The sequence below is a fragment of the Panthera tigris genome, chromosome C1 (genome assembly GCF_018350195.1).
Source record: "Panthera tigris isolate Pti1 chromosome C1, P.tigris_Pti1_mat1.1, whole genome shotgun sequence".
Lineage (NCBI taxonomy): Eukaryota > Metazoa > Chordata > Mammalia > Carnivora > Felidae > Panthera > Panthera tigris.
This window is the reverse complement of record NC_056667.1, coordinates 201,549,427-201,569,475: the sequence shown is the minus strand read 5'-3', so window position 1 is coordinate 201,569,475 and position 20,049 is coordinate 201,549,427. Positions and strand designations below refer to the sequence as shown.

At 53.7% G+C, this 20,049-nt stretch overlaps 1 protein-coding gene across 2 annotated transcripts; it reads left to right on the top strand.

Annotated features, from left to right (window-relative positions):
* The first annotated feature begins 925 nt into the window (after window positions 1-925).
* On the top strand, window positions 926-19,754 carry PTPRN (protein tyrosine phosphatase receptor type N). 2 transcript variants are annotated; one of them, XM_042997655.1, is made up of 23 exons: window positions 926-1,064; window positions 2,510-2,560; window positions 2,795-2,908; window positions 5,773-5,869; window positions 6,747-7,008; window positions 7,094-7,448; window positions 7,875-8,006; window positions 8,618-8,652; window positions 9,552-9,826; window positions 10,048-10,134; window positions 10,456-10,535; window positions 10,713-10,777; window positions 11,696-11,914; window positions 12,352-12,552; window positions 12,653-12,800; window positions 12,957-13,030; window positions 13,268-13,345; window positions 13,448-13,567; window positions 14,529-14,695; window positions 17,522-17,575; window positions 18,719-18,783; window positions 18,978-19,051; window positions 19,212-19,754. In XM_042997655.1, exons 1-23 carry the CDS (start codon window positions 950-952, stop codon window positions 19,281-19,283), a joined length of 2,940 nt encoding a protein of 979 aa, XP_042853589.1. In that variant the 5' UTR covers window positions 926-949; the 3' UTR covers window positions 19,284-19,754. The 2 variants fall into 2 exon arrangements, with proteins under 2 accessions (XP_042853589.1, XP_042853588.1); XM_042997654.1 differs by lacking the exon at window positions 10,048-10,134 and having other exon boundaries at window positions 950-1,064.
* The last annotated feature ends 295 nt before the right edge of the window (window positions 19,755-20,049 follow it).

Genomic DNA, 20,049 nt, shown 5'->3' with positions numbered 1-20,049 from the left:
AACTTTAGAAAGCTCACTCCCTACCTTATTGGGCGAGAAGAGTGAAAACAAGAGACTAGTTAGATGATTACAATAATATTAGTGATGAAAAAGCACCGTGACTTAGATAAAGTAGTGAGTAGGGAGGAAAGGAGTAGATAGGAGATATATTTTGCAGGTAGAGAAAGAAAGAAAGGAAGAAAGGAGAAAGAAAGGGGAGTCAGGGCTAATAACTAAAGAGAATATGCGTCATGCGTTTAGTATATGCCAGTGCAGTCCTTGTTCTAAGTGACCCACATGCGTTAACTCGTGTAATCCTCACAACCACCTTGCGAGGTAAGAATTATTGGCACCTCTTTTTTTACACGTCAGGAAACTTGGGCGCAGAGAGGTTAAGCAGCTTGCCCAAAGTTATACTCGCAGTAGGTGGCATTGCTAGAACCGGAATCCAGGCACACACATATAACCATCCCTGCTGTTAAGGATACCAGTACCATTAATTGAGACGCGTAACAGTACCTATTCTACTCACTTTTATGCTCATTTTAGGATTTATACTAACCGACTCACATGTATTTCCTGGTCCCCACCTAACTTAACCTTTTTCTCCAACCCTGGGACTGGGTGATAGAGGCGGTAGTCCTTGGGGAGAAGCAAAGGTCAAAAGGGGGTGGGGCCAAGTGGGAATTCTAGTGAAGCACCTACTATTTGGCAGAGGAGACGTGGGGCGGGTCGGCACCCCTCTAAGGCAGAGCTCTTACGCCACGCCTGACGCAAGTAAGCGTAAGAGCCGGGGGTGGAGATGTCGTCACCACCCGCCCAGGGTTGGCGGAGTTGCCGCGAGAGGGGCGTCTAGACCCCGCCTCGTAGGTGGGTGGGGAGTGGCAGGCCCCGCCTCGGCCCCTCTGGCTGGCTCCGGCCGGCGTTGCTGCGGTTGTGGCAGGGGAGCGAGCGCGCCGAGCCCCGAAGGATGCGGCGCCCGCGGCGGCCTGGGGGTCCCGGGGGATCCGGGGGTCTCCGGGTGCTCGTCTGCCTCCTGCTGCTGAGCAGCCGCCCGGGAGGCTGCAGCGCCATTAGTGCCCACGGTCAGGAGGAAATGGGGGGGGGGGGGGGAGGGCGGGGGAAGTATGGTGCCGGGAGCAAAACTCGGTGGGGGGTGGGGAGAAGGTAGGAAGCTCAGGTAGAATGTGTGATGTCTGGAGTAGGGTAGGGGGAAGCACTGTGAGATGGGGAAGATGAGAGGGCGACTGAGAGGAAAGGGGCGTAGGGCTGGAGGTGGGGCTGGGAATACGGGGGCGGGACCTAAGAGAAACAGACTCCGGGAAAGATTGCGGGTTTGGGAGGAGGAATGGGGGTGCATATGGACAGAAGGATTTAGAGACGGGCTACAAGACCACGAGAGAAGCAAGTCGCGCCGAGGCGCCAAAGAAGTGGTGACTGGCGCTCAGGGATTGGGGGTAGGGGATAGGGGTGGGAAGAGGCAGCGCTGATGTTCGGGCGGTAGGAATCAGGGTCAAGAGCATCGGGATCCCAGCTCCCAGAAGAGGATCAGACCCAAGGAGGGACCAGGGTTTCTCTTTAAGCCCAGAGAGGCAGATTGCTGCGATCGAATCTCCAATAAGAGGAAGACAGCTAGGGGAGGCGGCAAAAGAGGGTGAAGGGAGAGGGGTCCTTTCCTGTCCCCCTCCCCACAGCCAGGCTGATGCTGACTCACATCTGAGCGGACAGAGACAGTCAGCGCTGACTCATGGGCCGGGGGAGGGTGGGGTGGTGGGGCGCGTGGGGGAAGGGGCGCAGCCTCACTGACGCCCTCCTTCCCCACCTGGTTTGGAGGCCAATACAGGGTACTTCCTGTGGTACTGTGGGTTGGTAGGGTGGCAAATGAAGTCTAGAACGGTGGAGGGGTCAGGTCTGTGGAGATTCCTGACCCTAGCTCCCCTCCCTCTCCCATAACTGCTTCCAGGCTAGCCCTCGGCAGCCTCAGGCTCAGATCTTCAGCACCGTGGACAGCGCCAGCGGCTCTGGGGCCGCTGACCTCAGGAACAGTGTGGGGAGCATTGCCCTAGAGACACCCCACCCTTACCCTTTTCCCACACGGAGGGAAGGTGTGCTAGGGTTTCCATCACTTCTGAGTCCCAACTTATCATAGTTAGGATGCTTTGGGAGATTTGGGGAGGAAAGTCCCTTCTCAGAATTTGGCCAAAAATGTCCTCGTAGTAATTCTATGAGAGTAGAAGTATATGATCCTCTACTACCCCCATGCACCTGGAAGGCTTCTCCCCATCACCCAGTTAAGCAAACTGAGGTTTTTAGGGAAACTATCCAGGCTCTCAGATCCTTAAAATCCAAAGTCAGATCCTGTGCTTCCTTCTGTTAAGAATTCTAGGCCTCTTCCCTACTCTCCTCCCAGCTTCAATCCTTTCTTTGAATGAAAGAATGGACCCCATCTCCTTCCCCCTTTCCCAGCCTGTTCATCCTCTGACCATTCTATGTGTGTGGATGTCTGAGCAGCTCACCTTTCCCCCTACAGGCTGTCTGTTTGACCGCAGACTCTGCTCTCACCTTGAAGTCTGTATTCAGGGTGAGTGAGGCTCAGGCATAGGATTTACAAGATGGGGAACACAACAAGAAAGAAGTGTGGGGGAGGTCGGGGGGGTGGGAAGTGGTACTAGTCGTGGGGAGAAGTGGGAAGGGCCTGAAGGAGCAGGGTTCTGAAGCCAAGAGAGGAGATGGAGAGGATAGTGCCCATTTGCAACCTGGACTTTAGAAAGCCTCTTGTCCAAGCCCCCTACTGACACCACTTTTGTGCTCTTAGATGGCTTGTTTGGACAATGCCAGGTGGGAGTGGGGCAAGCCCGGCCCCTTTTGCAAGTCACCTCCCCAGTTCTTCAGCGCTTACAAAGTGTGCTCCGACAGCTCATGTCCCAAGGTGAGGTCTAGCTGCACTGAAAGAGAGGCCTTGGAAACTTGGTTGTATAGGGTGGGGAAGTGAGCGTGCACCTGACTCAAGGGTTTCTCTTTATGAAACATTCTTTTCACACCTACTTCTGGAGCCTCACCTTCCCAGACCTTGCTAGAGAAGGGAGCAAGACAGTAGTGGGGAGTGGAGCCATAGAGGCGGGCTGTCCACACTCAGACTCTTTGGAAGAGTCTAGAGGAGGCTTCTAGAAGGAGCCACTGGAAGAGACCAGCATCCGTCTCCCTAGGGCCAGAGCAGTCCCTGGAACTGAGTGCTCCAGAACCATGAATCCTGGAGTGCTCGGCCAGATCACTCCACTCATAAAATTCACTCGTTCAACAACTATTTATTGAGGATTTACCATATAAGCTTAGTTTTAGGTGCTTGGGATGTATCAGGGAATAAAACAGACAAAGATCTGTGTGTATTGGGGCTTACATTTTGGAATTTAGGGAGGGAATGCAATATATAAATTAGAAAACATATAGCATGTTTTAAGGTGATAAGTGACATGGAAAAAATTACAAATATTACAGCATGATAAAGAGGTCAGAAATGGTCGGGTAGGAAGCTTCAGCATCAACCTGGGTAGTCAAGGTAGACTTTTTTGAGACTATGAAATTTGAACAAAGACATCAAGGCAGTGGAGGTGTTTTCCAGAAGGTTATCTGGGGGCAGTGTTTCAAGCTGATCAAACAGCTAGAACAAAAGCCTTTACTAAAGCAGGAGCATGAGTTTGAGGAACATCATGGAGAACACCTTTATGGTGTGGCTATAGAGGAGTGATAGGGAAAGTGGAAGGTGCAGTCAGATAGGTATTGGGGGAAGAGATGCAGATCATTGTAGGGCCTTATAAGAAAACTGTTGTCTTTACTCTAAGTAAAAGAGGAACCCATCACAAGGTTTTGAGCCTAGAGGTGCATAATCTCACGTCTACCTTAAAAGGGCCATGCCTGCTGTTGTTGAGAATAGACTAAAGGGAGTCTAGGGTAGAAGCAGGGAGATCATTAAAAGCTACCACAGTGACTCATGTAAGAGATGAATGTTGCATGGACCAGGTGGTTGCAGGGAGGAATTTAAGATGTTCTTTCAAGGGGCACCTGGGTGGCTCAGTCAGTTAATCATCTGACTCTTAATTTCGGCTCAGGTCATGATCCCAGGGTTGCGGGCTCAAGCCCCATGTCAGGCTCTGTGCTGAGTGCAGGGCCTGCTAAGGATTCTCTCTCTCACTCTCACTCTCTCTCTGTCTCTCTAAAATAAATAAAAAATGAAAAAAAAGACGTTCATTCAAGTACAGTGGGAAGTTGAGAGTATGAGGTTGGGTTTTGAAATATGGAGTATTCCGGAGTGGAGATATAAATTGCAATTAAACCCATGATGTAGATGAGATAAGCAAAGGCTTTAGTGTATATGAAGAAGAGGCCTAGAGAATTATAATATTAAGAGGACCAGGACAAGGAGAGGAACCAACAAAGGAGACGGAGAAAGGGGAACCAATGAGGTAGGAGGAAAAACAAGAATGTCTCGTGTTCTAGAAGCCAAGTGGAAGTGTATTGCAGAGGAAGGAGCCATCAATGGTATCAAATAATGATGACAGATGAAATGGGATGAGATCTGAGAACTGGCCACTGGCTTTAGATATGCAGAAGTCACTGGCGATTTTGATGAAAATAGTTTTGGTAGAATAGGTGGGAATAAAATCCTGAATAGAGTGGATTCAAAGGGAATGAGAGGAAAAGAATTGGATACAGCCAGCACAGATAACATTTTCAAGGAGTCTTGCTGCAAAGAAAAGGAAAGAAATGGAGTGAGAGCTGGAGAGGAATGTGGGGTCATGCAGTAACTTTTTAAGTTGAAAGGAGCTCCATCATGTTTGTAGGCTAAAGAGAATAATTCAGTAGAGAGCAGAGAAAAATGATCATATAGGAAATAGGGGGAAATTGCAGAGAAGATGTTCTTGAGTAGATAGTAGGGGATGAAATCTAGTGCCTAACTTGGAGGGATTGGCCCTAAATAGGATGAGCTATCTAATGTTCATAGGCAAGAAGGCAAGTATCGATGCTAGTAGATCCTAGAATATGAGTTAAGAGCAGACTATTAATTCAGAAGCAAGGAAGAAGGAATGGGAGTAGAGAGTGGGAGATTATTCCTTTAGAATAGGTGACTGACCTTTCCTGAAAGCAGTTTCATGAAAGGCAAGAGTCAGACAGGAGATCTGCGTCAGCACAAGATAATTGATGGTGGTGGTGGAGGCGGGGGTGGTGGTGAAGGTTTAAAACGTGTGCAGTGCTTTGGAGTTTTCTGAGCACTTTCATTTCCCTGATTGCACTTGATCTTCACAACAGCCCCATGAAGTATGTCTTTTTCCCACCTTACAAATAAAGAAAAGCAAGGTTCAGGGTCAACAAAAATAAGAATAGGAGTGATAATGATGGCAATAATAAGAGAAGCTGTTTAAACTTCACAACGTGACAGGTACAGTTCATACCATTTTACATTAGGTTATTTTAATTATCACAGTCTTAGGAGGTATAAACCCCCATTTTACAGAAGAGAGAATTGAGGCTCAGACAGGTTCAGCAATTTGCCCCAAGTCACACAATGAGTAAGTGGCAAACTTAGTTTCACTGGAGGCAGTCTGACTCCCAAATCTGTACCGGAGACTGGGAAGAGGGCAGCTCAGATCAGCCACCAAGTCTCTGGAGCACCTCCACTGCCCCTCTGCTCTACCAAACTCAGTACACTGCCGGGTAGGGAGTGCGGGTTTGATTTTCACCGTTACTGGGCGCTCAGACTGTCCCGAGCCAACCTCACCCTATCCTGTCCCCTGGCAGGATTGTCCTGGCACGATGACCTCACCCAGTATGTGATCTCCCAGGAGATGGAGCGCATCCCCAGGCTTCGCCCCCCAGAGCCCCGTCCAAGGGACAGGTAGGCATCTTTTCTCAACACCTCGAGCACAGAAAGGCTGGTGGGCCTGTGGTCTTCCTAATGGACAGAGGGAAGTGGCCACCAACGTCAGCAGCCTAAGGCACAAGTAAAAGAGGTTCAGGAGTGGTCATCTGGCGTGTTCACATGCTTAGTAGGAGCTGAGCTCATCCCCGGGGATCCAGCAAAACAGCAAAAAAATATTTTTGAAAACTTGGACATTTCATAATTTAAAAGAAGCATCAAAGGGTCAGCATGGGACAAATACGAGTTTTGTCGTACTGAAGTTGTTTAATGTTCCATTTCATTGCTATGTGGAATGATATGTGGAAAGATCATCATCTTTTTGTGGTTAGGGCCTATGAAAGCATTGTTCAGACCCTGCAAAGCAGAGGAAAGTAAATGAGGGTCGTGGGGCTCAAGTGATGATACCAGGAGAAAAAAGGCAGAGTGGGGTGGGAGGGTAGAGTCGAGGGGCACAGTACTGAGTGTTTGAAGGCCAGGTGTGGGCCTATGAATATAGGGGAAACGAGGCAAACTGTAGCCCCAGTTTATCTAGAGAGGTACCTGGCTGCCTTCCCCTGTACCCGTTCTCTCCTTTTCCATCCCCTGCCTCACTCTTCCCTAACCTCTGCCGCTGTGTTTCGGGGACCCAGGCATGCTTACCCGGGAGGCAATGATCTATACCCAGGCTTGGCCCTCTGGTCCTTCCCCATGCTACTGTCTCTTTCCCTGAGACTACTTCATTTTTTTTTAAGAGGTCAGGTTTACTGTAAACTGCTGAGCCTGTCTGGTCCCACCATCTCTGTGTCCTGTATGCTCTGTACACTCTTGCCCCGTGCAACCAACACACACACATACACTTTGCTTTCTTCCCCAGATCTGGCTTGGTGCCCAGGAGACCTGGTTCTGCTGGGGAGCTGCTTTTACAGGGCATCCCTACTGGCTCCACCCCTGCTGCCCAGCACCGGCTTCCTCAACCTCCAGTGGGTGGCAGTGGTGGGGGGGTGGGCTCTCCACTGTCCTCTCTGCAGGCTGAACTGCTGCCCCCCCTCTTGGAGCATCTGCTGCTACCCCCGCAGGCCCCCCACCCTGCCCTGAGCTATGAACCTGCCCTGCTGCAGCCCTACCTGTTTCATCAGGTGAGCTTTAAACACCGGCCCCACCCCAACACCTATCCCCGAGCCCTGACATCTGCTCTCACCTGGATCTCTGATTTCCCCACAGTTTGGCTCCCGCGATGGCTCTCGGGGCTCAGAGAGCTCACCCGGGATGGTCAGTGTCGGCCCCATACCCAAGGCCGAACCTTCTGCCCTCTTCAGCAGAACTGCCTCCAAGGGCATGTTTGGGGCTCACTCTGACCACTCCTACGGGGACCCTCCAGGGCCTTCACCTGGTCAGCTTTTCCAGGAATCAGGGCTTTTCTACCTGGCCCAGGAGCTGCCAGTGCCCAGCAGGGCCAGGGCACCGAGGCTGCCAGAGCAAGGGGGCAGCAGCCGGCCAAAGGATTCTTCAGAGGGCTACGAGGAAGAAGGGCTAGAAGGTCACAGGGAGAAGCTTCCTTCTCCAGCAGAGCAGCCAGGTAATGGAGTTCTCAGCATCCATTCCCCTCCTGTGGGCGCTGCATTCGGGGTCTCCTTCCTAACTATCCATGCATTCATTAATCTGCCCTTAAAGTCATTCATACATTTAATTAATGTCCACTGACAACCTAATCTCTGCCAGGCACTAGGTGGGCAGTGGGGATACTGTAGGGGGTGGAGCTGACATAACTCCCTTCAGCTGGAGAGTCACGATGTCCATGGTGGGCCTGAAGTCTGGTCTTGGCCCTAGGAAGGCCTTTCCCCCCAAAGTGTGGACAAGGGCTGGAAGGTGGAGGGCATCAGTTTCCTGGTGTTTGAAAAGAAGCTCTTAAATGTGCTAGTTCCCTCCCCCACCCCCAACACATCCCACAAGTTCATGTCACCACCACCCTCTCGCCATAAGCTCTGCGTCTTGCTCCCAGCAGATGTGACTCTGCAGAGACTGGCATCTGTGCTGGCGGGCTATGGGGTGGAGCTGCGTCAGCTGACCCCTGAGCAGCTCTCCAGCCTCTCAACCCTGCTGCAGCTGCTGCCCAAGGGCTCAGGACGAAATCTGGGTGAGTGTCCAGGCAGAGAAACTAGCAACTACCAGCTCCATGATGGCGTCTTGCCCCCATCTCTCAAGACCACATGGAGCAGCCTAGAGAGGAAGGGTCAGGGTCAGGGTCAGGGAAGGGAGTTCTTTTGAGACACAAGCACAGGGTCATTGCCTGCCAAGAGCAGGAAGCAAGGGAGTGGGGTGGTAAGCTGAGTTAGAGCAGGAAAGAACTGCAGGGTGGGAGTAATGGAAGAAGCCAACAGGGGGTATGAGCAGGGATCACTAGGCACCAAGGAAGGTGGGTGGATGATAACAGCCTCTAAGGAAGGGAGAGGCCAATGCAAAGGTGAAGCCAATAATTGATGGGTAGGGGGAGGACTGAATAAAGAATAGTTTTGAGAGGTGCAGCCAATAACACAGGGAGAAGCTGAGAAAACAATTATAAGGTAGAAGCAAACAGGCTTGAGGCCACGCTTAGGATCAGACCAAAGACAGGGCTGGGTCACTGACTGAGGGAAAAGAGGCCACAGCAGGCTCGGGGCCCCTGGCCCTCTCTCCCGCCCATGTTGTGTGGACCTTGGCCTTGGCCTTGACCCTTTGCCCAAAGTCTTGTTTTTCCTGTCTCTACAGGAGGGGCTGTAAATGTCGGAGCTGACAACAAGAAAGTGAGTTTGTGGCACCTCCCTGGCCCACAGAGCCCCTGCCAGCAAACCCCCTTGTCAAAATCTAAACTTCAGCATCGGGACCCAAATCTGTGTCCTCCACACCTCTTCATTTGGGGCGGCGGGGAGCAGGGGGGGACCCAGGCCCAGGGACTGCAAGTCATTGCCTAAGATCTCACTTTAGGTTGATGGCAGAGCTGGGTCTAGAAACTGGAATTCTCGACTCGCTGCTTTTTTTCACTGTAGTCATTTCAGGCCCTGCTCTGAGGATCCCTAGGCGAAGGGGGAGTTGCAAGCATGCATGCTCCTAGCCCCCCTGTAGCCTGAAGAGCTCTCTCTCACATGTTGGACTTCTGCGATTTTGTGGCTACACAGAAGTCTAAAACCTATCACCAGCCTGTTCACCTCTCTCCTAACGCCACCTTCCCTCACTCCAGAGGCTCTCCCCACTCCAGCCCCATCTTGCAGACCATTACTGACCACGCTGCACTCATTCAATCCTTTATTCATCCATTCATCCACCTGAGTCACTTTTCTGGGTAACCTCTCTGTGCCCAGTGTTGCCCTGGGCCCTGGGGGGTAGAAAGAAACAAGTCCAGAGGTCCTCTTTAGGGACCTCAGAGTTGGGATGTGGACCCCCATTCCCCTATCCCCTCTACTGTCCAGAGATCATACCTCTATCCTCTCTCTTTTTTTTTAATGCTTATTTGTTTTTGAGGGAGAAAGAGAGGGGTGGGCAGAGAGAGAGGGGGGACAGAGGATCTTAAACGGGCTCTGTGCTGACAGCAGAGAGCCTGATGCAGGGCTTGAACTCACAAACTGTGAGATCATGACCTGAGCCAAAGTCAGACGCTTGACCGACTGAGCCACCCAGGTGCCCCTCTATCCTCTCTTCTAAACAGACAGTGGAAAAGCAGGTGCAGGGTGGACACACAGTGGAGCCTCCGCCCCCCACACCCTCCCTTCCTGGATACCCCACTGCCAGCCCCACTTCCAGTAAAGCCCAGCAGGTGCTGATCTCTGGATCCTCTGAGCCCCCCAAAGCTATTGGCCACCCTGCCACACCGGTCCTGCTGGAGAAGAAAAGTTCCCTGGGCCAGAGCCAGCCCACAGTGGTGAGGCCGCCCTCAGCTCAGCCATCAGCAGAGGAGTACGGCTACATTGTCACTGACCAGAAGTAAGGGCTTCAGCCTGGGGAAGATTTCTAGTCTACCCTCCCGGAGGGGGAGGGGGTGGGTTGGCCTGCCTGGATGGAAACAGAGAGCAGAAATCCAGATGTGAACTGGATGGGGGTTGGAGTGGGGAGTGAGCTGCTCTGCATCCTTGGAGGTGGCTTGTTTCAAGGAAGTGGCTAAAAGGATCCCCGCTTTCCTTTCTCTGCTCGCTCCCTGCCTCCAGGCCCCTGAGTCTGGCTGCAGGAGTGAAGCTGCTGGAGATCCTAGCTGAGCATGTTCACGTGTCCTCGGGCAGCTTCATCAACATCAGGTGGGGCTGGTATCTGGTATCTAGAAGGTAGCTTGAGGGGAGAGGTGGCTGGTGGGACTCAGGGAAGGAAGGGAAGACGAAGTCTTGGTGAGTGGCCAAGGCAGGCACCCCTGCCACACACACACACACACACACACACACACACACACACACACTGGATGCTGGCCTCCTCCAGCATTTCTTGGGCCTCAAACATCCCTATAGGGCATCTCTGTTCAGCCTCAGCTTCCTTTTTTCATGGGGAGAGGGCCAGAGTTGGCCTCTCTGTTACAGTCTGGGGTCTGTGGTGGGTGAGGCAGTAATATAGCTCCTGTTTGGCAGTGTGGTGGGACCGGCCCTCACCTTCCGCATCCGACATAATGAACAGAACCTGTCTTTGGCTGATGTTACCCAGCAAGCTGGTAAATACTGCCTGGTCCCAGCCCCAGCCCTAGTAGGACATTCCTAGGCCTGTGGCTGATGCCCCCACCTTGAAATATTTCCAGCGCACACAGGCCCTGCCTGCCACCTAGCATAGCATGACAGGGGGTGGGGACCACATGTGGCTGGAGAGAGTCTGACCTACATCTTCCCTGCAGGGCTGGTGAAATCAGAACTGGAAGCACAGACAGGGCTCCAGATCTTGCAGACAGGAGTGGGACAGGTATGAGAACTGAAGAATCAGCTGACACCCCAGAGGGCTGACGTTGCCCGCAAGAGATGGGGGCAAACTTGGCAGGAGAACCAGAGCTGAAACTCCTGTACCTGGCTGGCCCGCTGGCTTTGCCAAAGCAGCCCTCCCCCTTGCAGTTTCCTTTCTGGCCAGCAGATGGCCCCAGTGGCGGCTCTTCCCGCGACCCCCAGCCCCTATTGCTGGACCAGCCTTCCATACTCCTGCTTGGAGTAACGACCTGAGATGTCCATAGCCTTCTGGAACAAAATCTCTAAATTTTAAGGGAAGATCCTATGCATAAATGACATTAAATTCAAATATAATTATAAAACATATAATTTATAGATTTTAATTATAGTTAATATTTTGAGAGAGAGTGTGAGCAGAGGAGGGGCAGAGAGAGAGGGAGAGAGAATCCCAAGCAGGCTCCACGCTGTCAGCACTGAGCCCAACACTGGGCTCGATCTCACAATCCATGAGATCACGACCTGAGTTGAAATCAAGAGTCAGACGCTTAACCAACTGAGCCACCCAGGCACCCCTAAACTCAAAATAGATTTCTATTCTGCATCCAACACTGATGCCTCCCATTCTACTATTCGATTCCAAGCTGTGTCTCCAAACTTCTCTACATCCATTGTTTAAATGCAAAAACTCCTGGGGTGGGGGGTGGGGGGTCATCCAGTAAGTTTCAGGCAGTGCAGTGTGGTTGAGCTGGTCTGATGGGGACTGAGAAGGAGGACCTGGGGTCTATTTGAAACCTTCTGCCTGTGCCACCATGCCCTGCCCTCTCAGCTTTGCCCCAGGGGACACCCTAGCAGGGAGTGTGGCAGGGGAGGACAGGGCTGAGGAACGGCTCCTACCTCTCCCCTGCCGCCACTTCCCTTGATTCTAGCCTTGTTCCCACAGAGGGAGGAGGCGGCCGCAGTCCTTCCCCGGCCGGCCCACAGCACCTCTCCCATGCGCTCCGTGCTACTCACTCTGGTGGCCCTGGCGGGTGTGGCCGGGCTGCTGGTGGCTCTGGCAGTGGCTTTGTGTGTGCGGCAGCATGCACGGCAGCGGGACAAGGAGCGCCTGGCAGCCCTGGGGCCCGAGGGAGCCCATGGTGACACTACCTTTGAGTACCAGGTGTGCAGCCCCAAAAGCTGGTTGATGACAGGGAAATGGAAGGGGCTTGGGAGTCTGGGTCGCACATGGGGTGAGGGTGGGGTGTTGGATGGGGAGTGAGCACACATCCTTGGGAATATCCAGGCAGGGGCTACAGAAGCCCAAGCTGGGGTATTGTGGGGGCATTTCGAACGGATGGGAATTGGGAGAAGGTTCCTAAAGTTCTTCCCAATGCAACAATTCTGGGGTTCTGGGATTCCCCTCTAATATCTGAAGTTCTCACAGGCACCCCCCAAACAGAACACCCTTGAAAAGGATGAGGTCCAGGGCAGAAAAGCCTACCCCACAGGAGAAGGATTTCCTATAAAATCAATCAAGGATAAGCCTAGAATTGAACCCAGGACTCTGCTGAAAAGGGTTCAAGGGGCCTGGGACCCTGCCTGATTTTTCTTCTGCAGGACCTGTGCCGCCAGCACATGGCCACAAAGTCCCTGTTCAACCGGGCGGAGGGCCCGCCGGAACCTTCTCGCGTGAGCAGCGTGTCCTCCCAGTTTAGTGATGCGGCCCAGGCCAGCCCCAGCTCCCACAGCAGCACGCCATCCTGGTGCGAGGAACCCGCCCAGGCCAACATGGACATCTCCACAGGGCACATGATTCTGGTCAGGACTGGGCCCGGGCCCAGAGCCGGTGAAGGGACAGGATGGTGGGAGAGGCAGGGCTGAGGGTGTGGGCCGGAGCCAGGCTGTGCTATCCCCGTAGGCGTACATGGAGGACCATCTGCGGAACCGGGACCGCTTGGCCAAGGAGTGGCAGGCCCTGTGTGCCTACCAGGCAGAGCCCAACACCTGTGCCACCGCCCAGGGGGAGGGAAACATCAAAAAGAACCGCCACCCTGACTTTCTGCCCTGTGAGTCCTGCTGGCCAGCCTGGCCCAGCCCTCTCTCTGCTGGGAACTCTGGAGGGCTTGGGGGAGGGGCTGGCTACCTGGCTCAGGTCAAGTGGCAGAGGGACCGGCACCCCAATGACCGAGGGGCACCTGAGGTGAGACGTGGGGTCTGTGCAGATGATCACGCTCGCATCAAGCTGAAGGTGGAGAGCAGCCCTTCTCGGAGTGATTACATCAACGCCAGCCCCATTGTAAGTGGCCCCAGCTCCAGCCCCCTCCTCTGCCCCATTTTTATCCTGCCTGCATGAACTCCATTACCTCTGGTCACCACCCACCCTACCTGAGGCCCTGGAATTGTGAAGCCGGGTATCCTGGCTTGGAAATGGGGGTTTCTCAAGCTCACCCACATCCTGGCCTGCTCCCTTGGACCAAGCCTCTCACCAGGAGCATGTCCCATTCTGGCTCATGATGTGTCTTCCCTGCCCCAGATTGAGCACGACCCTCGAATGCCAGCCTACATAGCCACACAGGGCCCGCTGTCCCATACCATCGCAGACTTCTGGCAGGTAAGTTCTTGGAAGGAGGGCTTCTCCAGGGACCAGTGGCCTTTGAGGGCAGCTGGGGCCAGCCGGGGCCCAGAGACGTTAGAGTGGAGTCTCTGTCCCTAGATGGTGTGGGAGAGTGGCTGCACTGTCATCGTCATGCTGACCCCACTGGTGGAGGATGCTGTCAAGCAGTGTGACCGCTACTGGCCAGATGAGGGGTCCTCCCTCTACCACGTATATGAGGTCAGCAAGGCCCCCATAGCCAGGGGACAGTGGGAATGGAGAGAGTGGGTGGAGAACCAGTCATACATGTATGAACGTATATGCATATAAACATCCATATGCACACACACACATTCACACATACATGTACATCTACACGTATGTGTCCAGTCTAGGGCCAGAAAGCATTTATAGGGACCGAAGGTGAAAGGTACAGAAACGAACCCATAAAGCCACCAAAACTGAGGTAAGCAACTAAGAGTCAAGAGTATATGAGACAGGGAAGATAAAACCAAAGACCAACATTAAGACCTACTTTAATTGAGCCTCACTTAGCTCTGAGTTTCCCGGAAGCCAAAGCCAAGAAAGAAATACCATCAGTCACATAGGTTGCCCATAGAAGGCAGACACAAACTTTTTCCTTAGGAGAGAGGCGAGGTAGGGGGGGAACTGGGTAGAGGCAAAGCCAGGCGAGGAAAGAGGAACAGGTTCCTGGCACATGGAAGGTGCCCCTCCTGTAAAACAAGAGTCAGTAAGAGCACACTAGAAGCTTCTCATCACCAGGTGAGCCCTGAACCCAGAGAGTAGGTATTCCATCATCAGATGAGCACTCGGCAGTCTTTTCTAAACTTTTTAAAAATTGGTGTTGCTCATGGTTAAAGAGAAAGAATAAAACTATAGAAGTCCATCAAGCTTTGTGGTGTGTGTAGCACAGACACTTTGCTAGACTCTGTGAGGAAGAGGAAGGAGAAGCTCTGACCTCAAGAAGCCCGCAATAGTTGTGTCTAGGTGGAAAAACCACCGGTTGTCCTGAGCGGCAGATAAGAGACGCAGACGACTAGGGGGCTTGGGGACAGCTGGGACAGTTGGAGCAGGCAGTCGGGTAAGCTTCTTGGAGGATTTAGAATTTGAACCGGCCTGGGAAGCCGGGAGGATTTGGAGGGGCCCTGCCGTGCTCAGGCCTGGGTTCCCTCGCGGGCAGGTGAACCTGGTGTCGGAGCACATCTGGTGCGAGGACTTCCTGGTGCGCAGTTTCTACCTGAAGAACGTGCAGACCCAGGAGACGCGCACGCTCACGCAGTTCCACTTCCTCAGCTGGCCGGCAGAGGGCACTCCGGCGTCCACCCGGCCGCTGCTGGACTTCCGCAGGTGAGCGTCCTGAGCCTGCGCGGAGGCGCGGCCCCAAGAGAGGCTCGGAGGAGCCGGCGAGAGAGCCGTCCGCACGGCAGCAAGGGGTTCGGGGGGTTCGGGGGGGGGGGGGGCGGGGGAGGGGCGCTCTAGCCTGACCTGGAGCCTCCGCCTCTGACCTCCAGCCGCCGCCATCCAGACCCCCCAACCCGGACTGATGCTCTGTCTGTCTGTGCACATCCCTCCACCCCTGTGGTCCTGCTCCGTTTCTGCTCGCTCTCGCTCTCGTTCTGCTGGCTGTGTCCCCCTCGCCCCTTTCTCTCCCTACCTCCCCAGGTCTGGCTCCTTCTCCATTACCCCCCCCCCGCCCCTCCCCCCAGATTCACCTTAGTCCAAGCTCCCTCCCTCTCGCCCTCTCTCCCTCTACTTGGTGCCCGCCTCCTTGCCTCTCCTGTGCTGCTCTTTCAGAGCTCCAGCACATTCCGTGTGTCCCCTCTCCTCTCCTCTCTCACTCCCTCCTGCCCATCTCCCCTTCTTTATCACTTGCTGTTTCTTTGCTTCTGTTTTTCTTTCTCCCCATCTCTCTTTCCTTCTTTTCCTTTCTCTGTCTCCTCACTCTGCCTCTCCCCTCATCTCTTGGTCTCTCTCACTGGCTGAGTGTGTCCCACTTTTTTATCTCCACATCTCTCTCCCTGCACCTCTCCCCTGTTCTGTCCTCCGTTCCCTTTCTCCACCTCCCTGCCATCTCTCTCTCACCCTCCCTCTGTCTGTCTCCCCACTCTGTCCTTCTTCCCCCCTCCTCCTCTGTCTCTCTCCCTCTCACGGCTGCCAGTGTCATTTTTGTGATCTGCAGCTAGTATTCGCTCTCCAGTTGCATAGTCACAAAAGTGATCATTGGCAGGTGTGGCCGCTGCATGGACAGGACAATCCGATCAGGACTTGTGGGCCCAGGGGCCCCCTGAAGGCTGCTGGGAGAGCTGGGGGCTGGCGGAGGGGGGGGTTGACTCAGAGGAGACAAACACCATCAAAGGCCTTGCAGAGGATCTCCGGATTCCTGGGGACTCCGTGGAGCCGGTGGGGGCTGGGACAGGAAGCTAACTAGGGGACTTACCCAGTTCTGACAACAAAACCACCACCAGGCCAGTCCTCCAGCATCCAGTCTTCCACTCCCCAGACAGGTGGCTGAGGAAGGAGTGTGTTGCCCCTAGTGGGGCCTCGCCCACACTGCTGCCCCCCTCCCCCCCCCCTTGTGGTCTGCAGGTGCTGAGCAGGGGTGGGAAGCTGAGGATAGTTTCTGAGCCTCAGGATAATGGTTTCTACCTGGGCTCCCTGATGCCTGAGGCACAGGTGTCTCAAAAGCAGTGCCAGGGGTAATAGAGCTATTTCCTGTTTTCCTCATTTAAAAACTCCTTATGTGCATGGACCGTTTTTTTAAGACTGCACAGGTAAGTTACAAGGTTACATTTCTTTGCTTCAGGCCAGAATTATGTAAACTCAGTTTCAGTTGGCATTAGACAGCCAGAACAAATTGCTGCTTAATCAGTATGGTTCAGTGAAGGTCCACCAGAGGAAAGGCAAAATATATTTTTTTGAAGTGCTAAAAGTGACCCTGAGCAAGTTCCTTGATCTCCCTGTTTCCTTACCTGTGAAATGAGGATGATGACCCATACTTAGGGAGTTGTTACACGAGTCAATGGGATAAAGTCTGTAAAAAAATCTACGTGCCTGGCATACAGCGAGGGCTCGATTAATTCTAGATGCAATTCATGGTCATTCTTATTAAATGATTGGGAACTACTTCGGCAACTTCTGTTCAACCCCAGCTCTCTAACACATGAGCCAATTTGCTAGAAAACCATATGGACTCCTGTAAAACCATTCGAAGTCACCTGGCCCTTACAAGCCTGGGGGAATCAGACGGGAAGGCCATTAAGTTCCAAGTTTCCCCTGAAACAATCTAATATCCCCTAAGGAGATCCTCCCTAGCCCTGGCCCGTTGGGGGTATCAGGCTTCTGCAGGTGACTCTCAAAGCAGAAAAGTCATAAGGGACAAGGGCAGGTTAGCCTGGACCACTGAGGAAGGGACAAACCCCCTGTTCCCTCCTGAGAGAGCAGCAATCAGGGTAGCAGAAAAGAGTCTGGGGTCCAAGTGGACCCCAAGTCTAAATACGACCCAACCACAAAACACCTGTGCTGAGATGAGGCTGATTCAGGGAGACAGACAGCAACATAATGTTCAGAGCTGAGAAGTGGTCCTCCCCTGGCCAAAAGAGCTTTGTGCCTAGGTCTGCCTGACCTCACTGCTAGTAAGGACTCCAAGGAGCCTGAGTGGAGAGGGGAACAACCTGAACAGTGGTAAAGGAGGGGCAGAGCAGGAATGTGACAAGATTGCCACCCTTGAAGTCACCAGAAAGCCTGTTCTCCCTGGACTTCTGGCAGAGGTCACTATTAATATGTATTATCATTAACGGTACTGCATTTATCGAGCACCTACTGTATGTCAAACCTTACACTTAATTCTGTACACGAATTATCTCATGTAATCACGGTGAGAAATCTAAGAAGGTTACTATTATTATCGCCCTCGTTTCGCAGGTAAGAAACCTGAGGCTCAAAGAGGTTAAATTAGTTGTTGTTCCAGGGGCACAGCGTGGGCACCTAGCTCATGAAGTGACAGGGCAAGCCCAGTGCCACCCACACCATCTCTGGTTCTTTGCCTCCAGCCCTGACTCATTTCTCCAGCCCTCTTCCCTCCTCTGCCCTGGGCATGTGGGGAGAAAAGGAAGAAAGAGAGGCCCACAGGTGGGTGCTGGTACCCCTCACCCTCACACCCATTTCTTGTTGCAGGAAAGTGAACAAGTGCTACCGGGGCCGCTCCTGCCCCATCATTGTGCACTGCAGGTGCGTGAAGAGGGGCTGTGGGCAGAGGTGGGGAGGAAAGGGGACAGGACAGCCCAGGCCAGAGGGCTCTGAGGTGGGGGCACTCATGATTCCTGCCCTCTCTCTGTCCCCGGGTACATCTCCTATGCATGCTGCCTGCCTTGATGCTGGCAAACTAAAGCCCATGGGCCAAGTTCAACATACCATCTGTTTGTTTTTTGTTTTTTTTTTTTTAGTTTTATGTATGTGTGTATGTATGTATTTGGAGGGGGAGGGGCAGAGAGAGAGAGAGAGAGAGAGAGCGAGAGAGAGAATAGCAAGCAGGCTCTGCGCTGTCAGCACAGATCCCGATGCGGGGCTTGATCTCATGAACCATGAGATCATCACCTGAGCCAAAACCAAGAGTTGGACACTTAACTGACTGAGCCACCCAGATGTCCCACTATCTGTGTGTGTGTATGTGTGTGTGTTTTAATGGCCCATGAGCTAACTATGGTGTTCACATTTTTTTTTTAATTTTTTTTTTAACATTTATTTTTGAGACAGAGAGAGACAGAGCATGAACGGGGGAGGGTCAGAGAGAGGGAGACACAGAATCTGAAACAGGCTCCAGGCTCTGAGCTGCCGGCACAGAGCCCGACGCGGGGCTCGAACTCACGGACCGCAAGATCATGACCTGAGCCAAAGTCGGCCACTTAACCGACTGAGCCACACAGGCGCCCCTGGTGTTCACATTTTTAAATGGTTGAAGGGGAAAAAAAAAAAAAAGGAATGTATGACAGAGACTGTACTTGGCCCACAAAGGAGAACGTGTACCGTCTGGCCATTGACACAAAAAGTTTGCTGAACAAAAGCCTGGCCAGAGGCTGGAAGGGGCGGTCCCATCCCCTCCTGCTGCCTTCACCTTAAGACTGAGCCGGGGATCTCCTCTTAGGTTGGCCCACTACCCAAATGACACCCCATGGGTCACAGGCTCCGCACTCAAGTCCCAGTTCCCAGGGCCAAGGGGCTATGACTGCTGCCTCCTTAGCTCACTTACGCCGTCCTCGAGCCGACCCTAATGGCTCCACCAGTGTCTTCGCCACCTTAAGCCTCCCGTCTCCTCTGCCCCTTCCCCTTTTCTGCCGGGTCCTGAGCTGAGCCTGTCATCCTCTCCTGTTTCAGCGACGGTGCAGGGAGGACTGGCACTTACATCCTCATTGACATGGTACTGAACCGCATGGCAAAAGGTGAGGACCTTCCCCACGGTACCTGCAGTCCAGCCCCTGATCAGACTTTCCAGAACCCAGGCTCACAGGAGCTCTAGGAGGGACAGGTTGTTACACCCCCAGGCTTTGCCCAATCCTCCAAGCCTCCCGACCCAGGATGCTCCAGGCGTTCTGGGTCCTATCCTCCTCTGGACAACCTCCTCTCCCACCTCCAGGAGTAAAGGAGATTGACATCGCTGCCACCCTGGAGCATGTCCGTGACCAACGGCCCGGCCTCGTCCGCTCTAAGGTGACTGTTCCTCTTTGCCTTGACCGTAGCTGCCAGCCTTCCCCAGGAGGAATCCCCCTTCTCCCAAGTGACCTCCCCAGCACCCCCTCCCAAAAGCGCCCCTGGTGCACAAGCAGAGGTCGGTGCTCCCCGTCACCATCCTCCCACTGCCCTTCCCCAGGACCAGTTTGAATTTGCTCTGACTGCTGTGGCGGAGGAGGTGAACGCCATCCTCAAGGCGCTGCCCCAGTGAGACCCCTGGGGCCCCTCAGGGGGCAACCAGCCTCTGCTCCCTCTTTGCCTATGTGAGCATCCATCTGTGTACCCACTCCTCACTCCCCAGCCCCACGACCTTGGTCCCTCTTGGGGATGGCCAGCCATCCAAGAGGAGTGTCAGGAAGGGGGAGTGGGAGCCTCTCACATGTCAGAGCCCAGATGTCCCATGGGGGGAGCTGGCAGACAGCCAGGAGCCGAGGAGAGTCATGGGCAGCAATTCCACCCAGAGTCTTCTGCCTGAGTTCCCTGGCCCCATCTCCTGTTCTGGAAGCTCCCACTATGTCTGTGTGGACAGAACCGGGCGAAGGGCCGCCACCCCCAGCCCTTCCTGCTTTCCCAGCCCCTGCTGCCTGCTCCCCTACCTCTGTGACGCCCCTGCTCTGGCCCCCGCCCTCCCTGCTTCCCTCAGGCCTCCTCCCCCGCCCTCCTGCCACGTGCCACTCAACTCTCTCCCTCTGGCACAAGAGAACATTTCTAGAAAAATCTACTTTTGTATCAACGTGAAATAAAGTTAGTGTGTCGTGTGTGCAGCTGCAACCTGGACTCCTACGCTTTTCCGGAGGCTCTGCTTCCAGACTCCGGCTCCGGCCTCAGTGGGGAGCTGGGCCCTGCTGCATTTCGCAGGAGATGCGGATAGTGATGGGTGAGCCAGGCTGCAGAGCCTGGCTCTCAAGCCCTGAATGGTGGCCAGGAAGGAAGCAGTTCTCTGTGCTGTGCTTCCCATGTGGCTGGCAGCCTCTCTC